At 45.6% G+C, this 16,110-nt stretch overlaps 1 protein-coding gene across 13 annotated transcripts in view; it reads right to left on the bottom strand.

Moving 5' to 3' along the window:
• Positions 1-16,110, bottom strand: part of R3HDM2 (R3H domain containing 2) — a 162,463-nt gene that overhangs the window by 5,449 nt on the left and 140,904 nt on the right. For 8 of the 13 annotated variants that reach the window (XM_018048042.1, XM_018048031.1, XM_018048032.1 and 5 more), the window contains 7 exons: positions 14,487-14,656; positions 9,594-9,695; positions 7,670-7,912; positions 7,207-7,333; positions 6,813-6,973; positions 6,198-6,352; positions 4,582-4,682 (listed from right to left, as the gene is read on the bottom strand). In XM_018048042.1, the coding sequence (XP_017903531.1) occupies positions 4,582-4,682; positions 6,198-6,352; positions 6,813-6,973; positions 7,207-7,333; positions 7,670-7,912; positions 9,594-9,695; positions 14,487-14,656 (1,059 nt within the window). Of the gene's footprint in view, positions 1-2,297; positions 2,394-4,581; positions 4,683-6,197; positions 6,353-6,812; positions 6,974-7,206; positions 7,334-7,669; positions 7,913-9,593; positions 9,696-14,486; positions 14,657-16,110 lie in introns of all 13 variants that reach the window. The other 5 variants (XM_018048035.1, XM_018048041.1, XM_018048039.1 and 2 more) reach the window with 2 other exon arrangements.

Raw genomic sequence — 16,110 nt, 5'->3', positions numbered from 1 at the left:
CCCAGGAGCTATGCAGGGGAAGCACCAGGGGATGAGATACATCTCTTCACTTATTCAATAAACATTTATGGAACATTTACCAGTTCCTATGCCAGGCACTGGGTATACAACAACAAAAAAACTGGTCTCTACCCCAGTGGAATGAGCAGTCTATTAGAGAGTTGGACATTAAACAAATAGCTGGTGTCAAGAATTCGAAGCACATTCAGGTAAGGGCTGTAACCCAGAGGTGTTGGAAATAGGACTTGTGCTTCAGAGAGCTAACCCCAGTGGCCAAAGGTAAGATGGCCGAAGGGAGGGGGAGACTGTGACTGGAAGACTAGTTAGAAGTCTACTGAAACAGAACACAATGGCTATGAGTTAGAGCAGCGACAGCAGGGATGGAGGGGGAGGGTGAGACCCTCGGAAGGTTTTACTGACAGGATGCAGCCGTGGGGCTTTAGTCCAGGCAACCATGGATGCAGTCTTACCCTCTCACAGGCTGGGGGAAGGAAAGGGCTCACTGAGGAGGAATACCAAGTCCTGAATCTTCCTCATGGTGAAAAACAAGGTAAGGGGTCAGGGAGAAGCAGTCTGACGGACAGTTCCTGCCGGGAGAGCCGGGCAGGAGCTCCGCCTCCCCACAGGGGATTCTCTAGCGTGAGGGTCTGCTCTTGGCCCGCAGCCTGTATTCCTGTGGATGGACAGGCCAAGTTCACGTGTGTGTGTGGTGGCAGACACGGGGCTGGGGGTCGCTAGATCAAAACCTGCTGCAGTGCTGCTTCGTGGCTCAGTGCCCTGGGGCTGCCACTGCCGCCAGCATCACACTGCTTCCTGTGACAGGAAATGCTGCAGCCTCTGCCCTGGGCACCAGTCATGCTGGGAAGTGAGCGTGATTGCTTTTCTCAGGTAGCATCGGTCAAAGGAAAGGAAAGAAGTGGGGGGAGGTCTAAGAACAGCTCAGGAGACACAGCATCTGTTGTATCCTACTCCCCAATTTGTGCCCCTCCCCCACCCTCTAGGGTTCATCTAATCAGAGAGCACAAACACTCCCAACAACAGGCTCCCATCTTCCCTTCCCCTGCCAGAGGGGGCAGGGTCTTCACCAACACAGCCTGTGGAAGGGCCGCAGGAGAAGTGCGCAGTGGTGAAGCGGCATGCCTTTAACAACTCCCTCTTTACTTCAGCTGCTCTGGGCCCTGTATCTCCCATCCTAGGAGCCCCACCTGCACCAGTGTCCTTTAGCCACAAAACTGCAACTGACCTTCGTCAAATACCTCACTGCTGAGGGGGCCAACGCAAAAATAATCAAATCCACAGCGTTTCTGGAAGGCAACATACAACCTAAGCCTAATGCCCTGGGCCAGGAAAGGGTAGAGGATGTCTGAATGTGTGGGGTATGGGCACAAGCAAGGCAGTAGATGCTCTTTATAATGCCAACATGTAGCCATAAGGAGCTATTAGGGGTCTAAAGTGGAGCGGGAAAGAGAACAAAGTCCTCATATTATTTTCTCTGATCCTAACAAAAACAAAGGCAGAGTTCTCAGTCGCAGCTTCATTCCTGAGCTCCTCCCCACACTGAGTCCTCCCCCGCTAGCCCGGAGCGTTGTTCCTTCACTCAGCCGAGGACAGAGAGCACTACTCTGCTGATGAGCTGATTTTTATGCTTCTCATCCTCAAGCCAGAAGCAGGTGGCATCCATTAGCAGCTGAACTGTGGCCACTTCTTAATGCACATGGCAAAAAACTGTCCAAATCTCCCCAAACAAAACCCCCCACGGCACTGCCCAGTGACAGGCCTTTCATATTATCAGGCTGGGGGAAGGAGCCTGGGTTAGAGTAGGAAGTGGGAGAAGGGAATTGAATAAGGAAATCAATTTCATCTTGAAAGCTCTGAAAAGAGAGGGGACGTGTGAATGGCTTTTTAAGTGGCATCGTTAAACCTGGGCAGAAAGGTCGATTGGGCAGAGCAAACCCCATAAATATAAACAGATGACATTTATGTCTGGCAGAATTGGTTTTTGTTTAGTTGTTGTTGTTGTTGTTTTTTAAATCACTGAGGTAGAAAACTGATAAGGCTTCTTCTTTACCATCTGGAATGAAATCTATGGAAAGGAATGTCCAGAGAAATAAAATCCCTCAGGCATCTTTCCCAAATTACAGGCTATAATCCTACAGTATCTTCATCTTTTTCCCTTTTTTGGTGGGGGAGAGGGTTATCTTCAGGAACTGGGGAGAGAAAAGAGTTATCTCCGCTTTGGAAAGCCCTCAGCTACAAAATGAGCCAGTAAGTATGTGGGAAGCTATTTCTGTATGTACCTCACTCTGGCCACGCTGCTGTGTCACTGTGAGTTGAGAGTCTGTGCATAAGTTTCACTGCCATTTCATGTCCGTGTGCATCTTCCCAAGACAAGCCTGCAGAAACCTCAAAGGACCTGCAAGTCATTATTTTAGTGGGGAGAAAACTATTTCCTAGGGTTATGGTTATATCTAAAATCATAGTGAAGGAATTAAGGTCCAGGCCTGGGGGTAAACTGGGCAACTACAAAAATGTATTAATAAACCAGAACAGTTGCTCCAGGAACAGTCAACCCTAATCCCTGCCTTTATTTTTGGAAAAGTGACCATGCTGCTACATGGGAGAAGGGCGGGTGACTGTCCTCTGGAGGTGACACAGCAGCCCTTCTGGGCAATGCTGGCCTTCTAGCTTTCCAGTAAAGGGCAAACTGGAAAGGAAGGCAAAAGAAGCACTTTTTCTTTTCTTCCACTTCCTCTTAAGATTCCCATGACCTGGGATTGAAGATTTGTAAGATCAATGATATGGTGAATAGGTCTCTTAGATGATGTGGATGGAATAGAGGGCCAACATCTAGGAAAAGTACAAGGGGTCAGTCAGAAGCCTAGGTCAATCAGGGTGGCTAGAAAGAAAGGAAATATACTAGAAAATTCTAAAGCAGCAAGGAAATGAGATGATTAAGAGGGTTTTGTCTATTTTTATTAATTTGGGGAAGAACCTAGATTATCTCCCTTCCAATTCCAGTCCAGATCTCTAGTGCCAACTTTCAGAACCAATAGCTGTTTCAGTTTACTTATCATTAGGTCCACAGTAGGTACTGCAAAATTATTTTCACTTGATTTGTTTCTAATTCAAAGACCTTGTATTTGTATATGAAGAGGTATAAATGCAGAGACCCAGTAGATACACTGATATGCCACTAAGGATTTACACAGACATTCACATACAACTATACCCATATGCACTCGCACACACTTATCTTAACAAATAGGAGAGAAAATGCCCTGCGGTATCAAGCACCACCACAGGCTACAGCAGTTCTTGGAGCTAGTTTCTATCATTTCCATACCCCATTGGGAATTTCAAGGTCAACTGCCCCTGGCGGACACTAGGAGATACAGCTGGAGAGACCAATAATGGAGTAAAGGGTAGTAAGGGCTGGTGAATTTCAAAACCTCAGCCTGTAAGAGATCCATGGTTGGTCTGCATAAAGGCAGAAGTTATTAATCCTTGAAGCTAAGAATTGATCAGGTCTTGTGAGCAAGATTGATTCTGGAATCTATTCCACAGCACCCATAACAGAGTACAGAAAATCTTATGTGAAAAATATCCCATTTCTAAAATATGAAAAACTGGCAAAGTACCTTATCTCACCAGAAGAGGGCACTCTGACATTCCCACTGTAGAGAGGAATGAGGAAGGCTGGAGGCTACCTTAAGACCCTCTCCCCTCCAGACCCCTTGAAATCAATTTAAATGCAGTGCAATGATATGTCAGGGTAGGGTGAAAGGGAAACAGCAGTTGTTCTTGGTATATGGGGGGGTTTTAGGCAAAGACAGACAAGCTGTGTAGCATTAAGTGCATTCACCTGGGATAACCGGCCCCTCCAAAGAAGGCCTTTTTCCTTCCACTGGAGGGAAAGGAACAGAGTACAGAAACCTGTTGAAAATGTGTCCGAGGCTGTAGCAGGGGTTACAGAAAGTGAAAAGACCCAAGTTCAAGCTTTAGGATTGTGACCTTACACAAAATTTATCCCTCTTTGAGTCTTAAATTTTCTCTTTACAAAGCTGTGGAGAGAATTAAAAGGACACAATGTATGTGAGTACAAATGAAAAATTGCTAAACAAATCTAAGATACAGTTTTAAAAGCATTTTGTCAGCCTCTCTCACACTCCCAAGAGAAAAGAAAAGCTATTTACAGGAAGAATGAGTGCAAGAGACAGAGATATAAGCCCTTTACGTTGTAAAGGCATGTGAGTCGTAATCCAGTCGCAGGGCTGGATTCAGCAGAGAGGGAGAAACTAAGGAGGAAAGAGAAAGCAAACAAGGAACCCAACCGACATGTGGTTCCCCAGGGGTAGGGATCAGGCACACCACCTCCCCTCTTGAGGGAGTCCATTTCAACACCTCTGGAAAACACCAGCCAGGTGTTTCCAGGACTTTGGTTTCTCCTCCTGATGAAGTCACAGCTGGGGACAGAGCCAATCCCTGAACTTTCTCTGCCCTACCCAGTTCTAGAGCACAAGTCCTTCAGCAGTGTTTTGCTCTCACCAGTGCCCAAGACCCCTCCATTCTTTATGCTCTTACCTGAGTACTGCTGTGGCATCTGTGGTGGACTGCAGGGAGAGGGAGACTGAGGCATCTGGTACTGCTCAGAGCCAGGAGGCTGCAGAAACCCCACAGAAGGGCTGGGGAGATGGAGAAGAGGGGAGTGGTAAAGCGGTAGAGGGAGGAACGCAGCTCCTGGCAGACAGCTGTTGCCTCCTGGGCCTCCCCTGTGGGAAGCCAAGGCAGCTCCAAGCCATTCCCAGACCAATTTGCCATGCAATTTCTAAAATCACTCATCAGTTCAAAGTTAATTATATATATCTGTACTTGATCATCTTTCAATTAGGAAGCTGCTAATCAGTGCTACAGATGGAATGTTAGTGACACATGCTCTTCCCAACAGTGTAGAAACACCAAATACATAACTCATGCGAGTGTATGTGCACATGCACGCACACACACACACACACAAATACACACACTCTCTCTGTGTGTCTCTTTCACAAGGAGAGTGCCAGAAACAGACACACAGGGCTACAGTGCTAGAGAGAGATGGGCAAAAAAAAACAACTAAGGAGATTCAGGATATTTTCTTAATGGCAAACACAGATCATCAATTAAAGAAAAACAGGGGGAAACCTCACAAAATTCAAGACACATTAAAAAAAAAAGACAGGAATAAACATATGTACACTGAGAGAGACACAGAAATACACTGACGTAGGCCCAGACTTGAGTTCTAATCCCAGCTCTGCTTCTACTAACTAGCTGTATGACTTTGAGTAAGCTTCTTAATATCCCTAGCTGGAATTTCCTCATTTATAGAAGAAGGGCAAAAAATAAAACAAGGGGAGTGGACTAGATATTTCTAAGATAAACTTCTATCTCTAAAATTACATCATTATACTAAGATATACGAGCTTCTCTGGTGGCTCAGTGCTAAAGAACCCACCCATCAATGCAGGTTCGATCCCTCGGTCGGGAAGATCCCTGGAATAGGAAATGACAACCCAATCCAGTATTCTTGCCTGCGAAGTTCCACAGACGGAGGAGCCAGGCAGGCTACAGTCCACGGGGTCGCAAAGAGTTGGACACGACTTAGCAACTAAACAACAACATACTAAGATATATAAACAGACATATAGAGACAACACCTCAGACTCATCCATGGCTATAGAGGTACATGGAAAAATTTACATATGTATACACCAAACTGCTTTTTTAAAAAATAACAAGCAGTCTCTATTTCATAGTTCAGAAAAACAAAAACTGGGGGAAATTATAAAGTCTCTGTTTCTGAAGCAGGAATTTTTTCCTGCTAACGAATTCTTAAGCAGATATCAAACTAACAAGGAGAATAAACTCCCTCATGTTCTAACTGATTTGGGGTACCCCTGATCTTTTTAAAAAATAAACATTTATTTATTTGATTGCACCAAGTCTTAGTTAAGGCATGTGGATCTAGTTCCCTGACCAGGGATCAAACCCAGGCCCCCTGCGTTGGGAGCACAGAGTCTTAGCCACTGGAGCACCAGAGAAGTCCCTACCTCTGGGATCTTTACCCCTGCTTTTCTTTTCCAGTGGAATAAAAACCATGGTGTAACAGTTGCTAAAGGTCTGCAGGAGATGCACCCCGTCTCTCTGGGAGCCCTCACCTTGTACCGTTCTGCTGAGCTGGCGGGATCATGCTGTAGTACACTGGAACACCCCCTGCTGGGAGGGCCCCCTGCACAGATTGGCTTGCAGGGACCAGCATGGGTTGCTGGAAAGGCGGCTGGACCACATTTTGTGAGTCATTACCCACTGGGACCTGGGTGAAGACAAGAAGAGAATGACCACTTTTACTCTCAATGAAGTCATCCAAAAAACAGCTTAGTCATCACTGGACAGGGACACTCTAATCTCCTTCCCTACCTTTAGAGATCCTCTTACTCTCCTCACCTAAAGGAAACGCTTAGTGCTACCTCCATTTCCCCTCCTCCAAACATCACCTTTGGGCATCTGATGTACAGGAAGGAGCCTAATTTCCTCTAGATCCTACTTTTCTGGGCATATACTCATTTGCATGGTATAAAGACCAAAGAATTTAAATGAAGACTCTTCTCAGACTCTTTTGACCTTCTTTCAGAGGAAGAAAACCTAAAAGTGCTAGAGGTACAGTGAACAGTGTTTTAGTGTTCGAGTGGTCAGACTCGAGGACAGACATGGGAACTGTCCTCCTTTTCCTCATCCCAAGGACTGGGTGGTTTCCCCATTCAGAATGCACCCACTTGGTAAGAAGGCAGTGGAGTGTACTGAACCACCAGGCCTTGCATCTGGCCCCCCATGCCGCTCCTCTGGTTGCTGAGCAGGCCCTGGTTCTGTGGCTGCTGGACCCCAATCATGCCTTGGTAAGCCGCTTGCTGCTGGTTAGGCATCATGGGCTGTAAACCTAGGGACAGGCAAAGCAGAGAAGACATCAGTATAGCCTCAACAATGTTTAGGAGGTCACACTCTCTTAGTAATTTTCCTTCTTTTTTGGAGATCACAGGTTCCTTTTTAGGACCCTAACCATTCCAGCCACTACTCCCCTTCCCCACCGCTTTTTAAACAGGGAAAGTAATTCTTCCCCAGTTGCTGTCCTTCCCTTACGTGCTGCCTCCTTACATCATCAGTGCCTCTTACCAGGCTGCTGGGATGGCTGCGGCAGCTGCTGACCACGCTGGGGGCTGTAGGCCACCGGGTGAGACAGAGGTCGGTATTGCTGGCTGGAGCTGGGATACTGTCCAGGGGAATAGTAAGACACCTGGATCTACGGTGAGAGGAGACAGATGTACGAGCAGGCTCCTCAAATTCAGCCCCAATACCCCCCAGCTACTAAATACATCACAGTCGATTCCGGAAGTCTGTAAACAGAAAAATTTGGGGTCTGCAATTGCAGCATTAGCGTACAAGTTTGAAACCGAAGAGGAAGGACTTGTCTGATAGATGTTTCTGACTAGAAAGACAACTTTCAAGAGAAAGGTGGGGAAACGGAGGCGGGTAGCGGGCAGGTATCTCCTCTGGCCTGTCTAAACTAGAGGAAAAAAGGTTTATAATACTGGATAAATTGAATTCATGATTTAAACTGGAAACCCAAACCACTCACCTGTTGAGGGGGCTGCATGTAGCCCTGTGGTGGCAGGACTTGCTGAGTAGGTGGTGCATGGCTCGAGGTGGAATAGTTGGAAGTAGGGAGGGGCTGCCCTGTAGAAGCCATGATGAAGCTAGTCTGCTGAGGGTGCTGGGAGATAAGTGGGGGCTGGAACAGAGCTGAGGATGGGTCAGCTGCTTCAGTAGAACCTTGGCGACTAAGGCTCATTTGTCCAAAGGGGTTGCTGAGATCATCTGCCTGTTGAGAGAGTGGGGGAGACCCAAGGACTGAGGTCGTATCAAGCCCCAGGTCTTTGGCTTCAACACAGACAGACAGACAGAAATAGTAACCCTCTCTACCGCCTTCCTTCCTTCACAGAGGATATTCCTACCTCTGTGCCCTGGGAGGTACTTTTTAGCCCTAAGCCTCTGTCATGTGGTATTTCAAATTGCTATGAGTTGAAAGCTGTTTGAAGCCCAACTCCAGAGCCAGTCTCCCTACCACATATGAGGTAACAATGGCCACTCTGATTATGACCTTTATTAGAATTAATCCTGGGGAGACAGGAGCAATGACACAACTTCTATATATAGAAAAAACAGGACTATTTAAGTCTTTCCATATCCTGTCTTCCTCATGCCTCCAATCATGCAAAGGGCCTATATGTTGTCATAAATCTCATTTTTATAATAAAGGACCCAGATAACACCTTGTGTGGCTGATTGGTAGGTTCATGTAGCTCCCCAGCTCTGCCTATGCATTGGAAAGACTGGTGGGATCCCAGCTCCTGCTGCTTATCTCCTTACTCCCTCTTGAAGTCATTTCCACCTCTGTTCTCTGACACTTGCCTAGCGTTCTCCTGCCCTTCAGAAACCACTTCCAATTCTCACCTCTGAAAGGAGGCCAGGGTGAGCAGCTGAGCTGGGGAGAGAGACTGACTGACTAATCTGTAATTGCCTTCTCTCTCAGCCCTCTTCTCCAAGCAGCAAGGGTGAGGGTGTTCCATCTCTCACTTATATGGTGATAGGTTACTCTGTTAACTTTCTCATCTCTTTTGCTCCATGGATAGTAATCAACATATACATACACACACACAAACGAAACTAGTAGAAACAAAAGATAGTACTTTCCTGTGGTTTCACTCAACTTTCAGGGATCTGATCTTAGCTATTTTGCTAACTTAGTGGGAAGGAACAGATGACAAGAGCACTGGATTGCAGTTACTATTTTGAGGTTCATATTCTAGAACTTTTCAGTATGGAGCTAAGAGGTGGGAGAAAAGAAGGGATTCCAGTGAAAAAGCAGACAGGTGTGATTAACACAAAATTTGAAAAAAGTCAGGGCTCCTATAACCATGATAGAAGTCACCAACTATGAAACAGACCAGATCTTTTTAAAGGATTTGTTGTCAGAGTACAAACAATTTAAACAGCACATGCTATACAACAGAAGAGGGTATTTTTTTTATGTAAAACAGGGAAACATTTGAAGCTTTTACCAGTGGTACTAGAGAAATCTGCAACTGTGTTTTTATTTTTAAAGGGAATTATAGAGACTCATTCTCTACAGTACAGAATAAACTGCATTCCTCCACCATGGCCTGGGAGCAGATGAGATGAAGAAGGGACATGGCAGAGAGAGCGAGGAGCCCAGGTTAGATCAACATCTGATTTTGTTCCCCTCTCCTGAAACTCAGAGTAACTGTTCTCTGTCTTACATTTAGGCATCTTTGAAGCCTGGAGTACTGTGAAATGAAATATAGTTCACTAGAAATGAAGTATAGTTCAGCCTGTGCCAGCCCCTAAAGAAGAAATATGTTCCTAACAATGGTCCTCTAAAAAGCATAACTGCTTTGCAAGGTTGTCACAGACTGACCCAGACAGGCCCACAGACACAGGCCACACACGAACAAGACAAAAAGGGGGAATGGAGTTTATACCATGTTGTACTGCTGGGGCGGAGAGACTGGCAGAAGGACTTGGGGACAGGAGCCTGGAGAGAACTGAACAGGCTGCGGAGAGGGCTGCAGAGCCGGGACTGGCTGTGGACCAGCAGTGAGACATGTGGAAAGGCAAGAGCAAAGGGAGGTATAGGGAGAGGCGGGGGTGGGGGTGGGGGTGAGGCAGAGAAGGGGAAGGAAAGGGAAGGAAGAACAAGGTTAATCTTAAGAGAAATTTCACATGAAGAGTAAGGCAGCTGAGCAGGCTGGAGACCAAGTTCAGGACTTGGTCTCTAGCTTTCATATCTTTGACAAACAGGCAATCTCCCCTATCAGTACAGACCCACTGCAGACACTCTACCCCATTAGCCACTCAGAACTCTGCAGCTGCTGTATACAGTCTTAGGACTCTCAGAGCCAGGGTTTGCTGCCTGATTCTAAACACAGCTTTTTCCCTAAGCATTTTTCCTGGGCACAGGATTCCTGGGGAGCATAACCCTCCTTGAGAAGGGATTCCTGCTTCTGTAGGAAGGGTCATCCAAGGTCTAGCTCAACTCTCCCAGGCAGGATCCTGACTTCACACCACAGCTCTCTTGAAGGAGTGCTCATTCACAAGGATCATCTCCCTCCCGAGGGCAGAGAAGGAAAAATAAGCCAGTTCATGTGCTACTTCCTCCTACTCCATGATTCTTCTACGCTCCTCCAGGCGGACAGGGCAGTATTAAAAATGCTCCCATAAGCAAACAGGGAGGGATTTAGGAATAAAATATAAATAGCCTAGTCTTAGCTTTTGTTCCTTGGGTTCCTTCACTTGCCTCAAGCAGGAGGACTTGTTTATTAGGAACATGGTGTGTTCTAAACCAACTAATAGGGAGTTATTTTTTTCTCTCTTCTTCCCCTCCAGTCATTTCAATCACCTCATCAGCTCTCCAGTCATAGCTTCTGGAGCCCTATGAAGAGAGGGGGAAATAACACTGATATACACTGCTCATTTACACACACTTATCTCATTACAACCTCACGATTATCTGATAGGGAGATAACGTATATTTGCAATTAAGATAATACGGCTCAGAGAAATTAAACCACATACCCAGGATCATACAACTAATGTGGCAGAGCAGGGACAGGAGCCTAGTTTTGCCTGACATATGTTCTTTCCATTCCACTCCAGCAGTAAAGTAAGTTAGTAAGTTAAGTCGCTCAGTCGTGTCCGACTCTTTGCGACCCCATGGACTGTAGCCTACCAGGCTCCTCCCTCCATGGGATTCTCCAGGCAAGAGTACTGGAGTGGGTTGCCATTTCCTTCTCCAGGGGATCTTCCCAACCCAGGGATCAAACCCAGGTCTCCCGCATTCCAGGCAGACGCTTTAACCTCTGAGAAGTCAAACAATTATGTAAATATCTACAATTACGTATATATCTTTTTGTTTGAATAATTCTCCTTCCTTCTTTCAAATTTAGAGTATTAAGAGTTAGTTGTGGGGGAACCAAGGCATCAATATATATATCTGCCTGCCATATATCTCCTGGGAGACCCTTTCAGAGGGGATTAACAGCTCCAGAGGCAGAGAGTCCAAAAATTAGAAGACTCCCAACATGGAGAATACTCCTGATATCTGCATTAAATACAATGTAAATCATCTTGGAAAAAGCTACCGATTTTCGACTGTGTGACCTGAGTGAGATACTGCCACAGCCTTGAAAATAAGCTCTCAGCAACTCTGGCACACCTATTTTCTGTAAGCTGGTGACATTCCAAATATAACTGCTGGCCTACCTGCTCAGCATGAGCTACCTGTGCTGGTAACTTTTAGCCATTTTCTATGATCCGAATCCATTTCTTCCTCTTGAGGGATGGCCTGCCATATTTCAGGCCTTTCATTCTCTGGGGGACAATGGGAGACCTTAGGGACAGTGAAGTGGTAAAATAACTTGCCTGTCTGTCCTCATGTTTGTGAGTTTTGAATAAAAAGTGAAGAGAGGGATGGAGGTTCAAAAGGGAGGGGATAAATGTATACCTATGGCTGATTCATGTTGAGGTTTGACAGACAACAAAATTCTGTAAAGCAATTATCCTTCAATAAAAAAAAAATTTATTTAAAAAAAAGTGAAGAGAAAAGAAACAATGCTCTTCTGTTCGTCCTCTCCTGACTAAGGAAGGGAGGGGTAAAGGCAAGGGTTCTCTGTGCTATTTTTAAGTGAATCTACCACTACCCTCAGCCACAGTTCTCTTCTTGGAGAGTCTCCAACTCCAGTTAGGGAACTTTGAAGAACTACAGGTAGGGAAGCCAAAGACTGGCCCTGGGGGACGTGACTGCCACCTACTGGTGACTTCTGGGCTCGATCATTGCTCTTGGATCCTGACTGGACTCCAGGGAGAGGCTCAGAGGACTCCTTTTCATAAGGTCTACTCGCAGTTAATTGGGCAAAAGGTAGCCACTGGCCCTTTAATCCTCACAATCACTCCCTGGTTTCAAAGGTTCTATTGATATGTGATATGGAAGCCTGCTCTAACAGCAGGGGCTGCCAAGAAGGGGAAGAGCATAGTTTATGCGGAACTATCCCCCAGGCCTGGGGCAAATGCTTGTTGCTACAAAGCTAAAGGTTTTTCTTCAAAAGGAAAACCTTTAGGGTAAGCACAGTGGTATGTGCGTGTGGTCACTTCCTTCATTCCCTGTTACATACCACTGAGAAATGAAATGGTAAGTATTCTGGGGTTTAACAACTTGAGTTTGGAGAGCCACCAGTGTTGAGAGACAGGGTTAAAGAGAAAGGAAGAAAAGAAAAAGGCAATAGGGAGAGGAAGAAAGGGATAAAGAGAAAAGGAGATATATATAGTGGGGTGGTGCTGGTATAATATTAGCAGCTACCATGAGTGCTTCAGAGACACCAAAATTAACCAACATAAGATTCTTTAGTTTGGAGTTTGTGATCACAATTAAGTGCAAGAATAAATTTCTGATATCTCTGTACTAAATAATGTTCCCCTGTCTCCAATTTACAGGACCTAATCCAGCACTGTACTGCCTGGAGATGATCAGTCGATACCAACAACCAACCCACTGACCCTCAAGACTCAAGAAGCACGAAAAGAATCTGAGTAAAAGTTTGGGATTTAGGGCCAGTCACCTGAACATTCTATCTACAAGTTTTTCAGTCCCAAATGGTTATACTCTTTACTTATCTCTTTATCCCCCTCCCACTCTTGCTGTCTGTTTCTAGATATGGATGGATGGAGGAGACAGATGGAAGACTAAGAGGGAGACAAGGAAACAGAACTGTATTAAAATACACACATTTTTTAAAACTCAAAAAATATACTGGGACCTTAAAAAAGTAAAGCACATACACAAAAACAGCAGGGGCTGGCCAGAGGGAGAAGTTCAGAGTTTACTCACTTACAGGTCTAAATTAAGACACAAGACAGGGAAAGCACACACACATGTTATGCTTCAGTATGGAGTGAGGTAAGCTGATGTGAATGAGACTTAATGAGGTGGTAGAAAGACGCCGGGTGGTAGAATAAGAAAGAAAGTCAGGACTGTAGAGAAACTGCTGAGGGACTGAGATGAAAGACTTGGAATGACTGGCATGTGTGTGAAGCTACAAGGCAGAGTTTCCTAGATCTTCACTGTTCTTTATTTTAGTTTCATTTTCCAATATACTGAATGGGGTAGTGATGAGCCATTCTGGAGTGTTCCCTCTCTGGTTTCCAATCCTTGGGGTATCAGTGCTTAGGACTTCTTCTTGTACCTATGGAAGAGACCTATCTGAGGCCAAGCTGGACTAATTGAGTGTGGAGGTAAGAGAGTCTGGGAGGCGAAACAAGAACTTAAACTACAGCAGAAAGAAGTACAGACATACTGGCTTCCTAACTACCAGAGAATACTGCAGGAGAAAGTGCAGGCTCTATTCATGGGAGAAAAGAGTAAGTGAAGATCTCAGCACAGTTCTCAGAGGATTAAAGAGACTTTAAACCTAAAACACGTAGGAGGTTCCAGTTTAAAATAGGATCTGATTCTTATGCTTATCACTTGCATGGTCTCCACAAAAGCAAAACTTTCTCAAACCCTAGTTGGTACCAATGTCTAACAGCCCTGCAACAGAAGGAGAAAGAGAGCTCTTTTATGGCATGGGAAACGAAGACAACACTGGGGGGTTTTGTGGTTGGGCTTCCTAGATGGCTCAGTGGGTAAAGAATCCACCTGCAATGCAGGAAACGCAGGTTTGATCCCTGGGTGGGGAAGATCCCCTGGAGAAGGAAATGGCTACCCACTCCAGTATTCTTGCCTGGAGAATCCCATGGACAGTGGAGCCGGGCGAGTTACAGTCCCTGGCGTCACAAAGAGTCAGACACAACTGAAGTGACTGAGCATGTACTTATGGTACATGAGTCTTGGTAAGTGTTATTTACTTTTCCCCAAACACCAATATATAAATATTTGTTTATGGCTCAACAGTCATATAAATACATTTAGCTCAGACTATGGTGGGAGCTGTGATCTTTTCAAGCTCCATGTATGGATGTAGGAAGCAAAATCACCTTGAAATTACACAGGATGCAGAGGGAGACAGAGTACAGCAGAAATATGGGATAGGGTAAAAGATCCCGCTGACAATTCCCAGAACGAAGAGAAGGAAATATTAAGCAGGGAAAAAAAAAAACAAAACCTCCCAGGCTGACTCTACTAAGAGCCCTTTGGCCAAACCTCTGCCCTTACTCCTCTCTCCCACAACTAACAAACAAGAAATGGGGGAGGGAGAGGCATGTCTCCAAAAACAGATCTTTCCTGCCACCCACAGTACAAGAGACATGACTGTACTTCCAGAGCTTGCTTGAATCAGAGTTCGGCGGGGGAGGGGGGGCTCCAACACTGAGTGCTGACTCACCTGTGAAATCATGTGATTATTCAAGGGTGGCTGTTGTTGAGGCGTGGGTGGGAGAGCAGGAAGTTGCTGCTGCTGCTGCTGCTGTTGTTGGGCAGTACAAGGGAGAAGGCCCCGGACAGACTGGGATGAGGTGACCTGGTTGCACACTTCTGGGGCACCTAGCGCCATACCTAAGGCAAAGAGGAGACCCAGCGAGAGTTGTAAGCACAAGCCATGAACATACCACCCCTGGAGGGCCCAGTCGTAGGGCCTGACTCTTTCCTTGCTGTTTTCCTCGTCATTCCCCTTCTGTCTATTTCCCACTGTCTTAGGAGATCCATGCATGAGCACAGATGCATTTCAGATGTCCTATTGATGGGAATCTTCATCTTAGCCGGTTTCCACTCCCCAGTGTCCATAACCATCTTGACTGTCAAGGTTGGGTTTTGAAAATGAACCCCTGGAGTGCCCTAGTCCATCATGACTAGACAGCTTGAAAAATGAATGTTTGCTTCCTGGGAAGGTATATATTCCTAGTCCCTTAAGAGACCTGTCTTCTCTTTTCATTTCCTCTCAACTTGCAGCATCTCATAAAAGTTGCTGAAGGCAACCTCCAAGTACATGCCTGTGCACACCCCCCCCCAACCCAGCCATCATTCAACTATTTCCCTCATTTCCAGGCTGTCCAAGCCATGAATGCATTTACTCAAAATACTTTTACTGAATATGTACTACGTGAGGCACTGTACAATGAACTGAGGATACAAAGGTAAAGGAAACACAGTCCTTGCCCTTGAACAGTACAGGATCTTCCAATGGAGATAGACACATGGATTGTAATCCATGTGATTACAATCTGATAAGGATAAAGGGTTTCCCTTGTGGCTCGGCTGGTAAAGAATCCACCTGCAATGTGGGAGACCTGGGTTCGATCCTCGGGTTCTGAAGATCCCTTGGAGAAGGGAAAGGCTACTCACTCCAGTATTCTGGCCATGGAGAATTCCATGGGCTATATAGACCATGGGGTCACAAAGAGTTGGACACGACAGAGTGACTTTCACTTTCAAGGATAAAGGATGCATCAGTGATAAGAATAAAGTTGTATGAAAGCAAAGATTAGGAAGCGTAACTCTTGGGAGGGTTAGAGGGAAGGATTTAAACAGGAAGTGGCAGAAGAGACAGGTTTGAGGGATGAACAGAAGACTTTTCAGGCTAAGAGGAGACAAAGCTAATGCCATACTCAGAAAATGGCTGGAGGGTCAGGAGAAGATGAATGTTTGAAAGTAAGACTGAGATGGCAAACTGGAGTCAGGAAGTTATGCTATATTAAGTAATTTGGATTTTATTACGTAAGAAATGCAGAACCATGAATGTTTTTAAGGGAGGACTGATGGGATTAGATCTATGTTTTAGATTAGTAAACTGGCTCAAAACAGGGTTGAGAATAGGAAATTCCCTGGTGGTCCAGTGGTTAGGACAATGCACATTCACTGCTGAGGGTCTGGGTTCAACCTGGGGTTGGGAACTAAGATCTCTGCAAGCCACACAGTGCGGTCAGCTGAGGGTAAAGCAGGGAAACCAGCTTGGATAAAGGGAGAAGCAGAGGGATTAGAAAAGAGGTAACAGAGAAGCATAAACAGAGGCA

This window comes from Capra hircus, chromosome 5 (assembly GCF_001704415.2).
Source record: "Capra hircus breed San Clemente chromosome 5, ASM170441v1, whole genome shotgun sequence".
Lineage (NCBI taxonomy): Eukaryota > Metazoa > Chordata > Mammalia > Artiodactyla > Bovidae > Capra > Capra hircus.
Note: the sequence above shows the minus strand (reverse complement) of the source record. Positions and strands in the feature narration are given on the sequence as shown.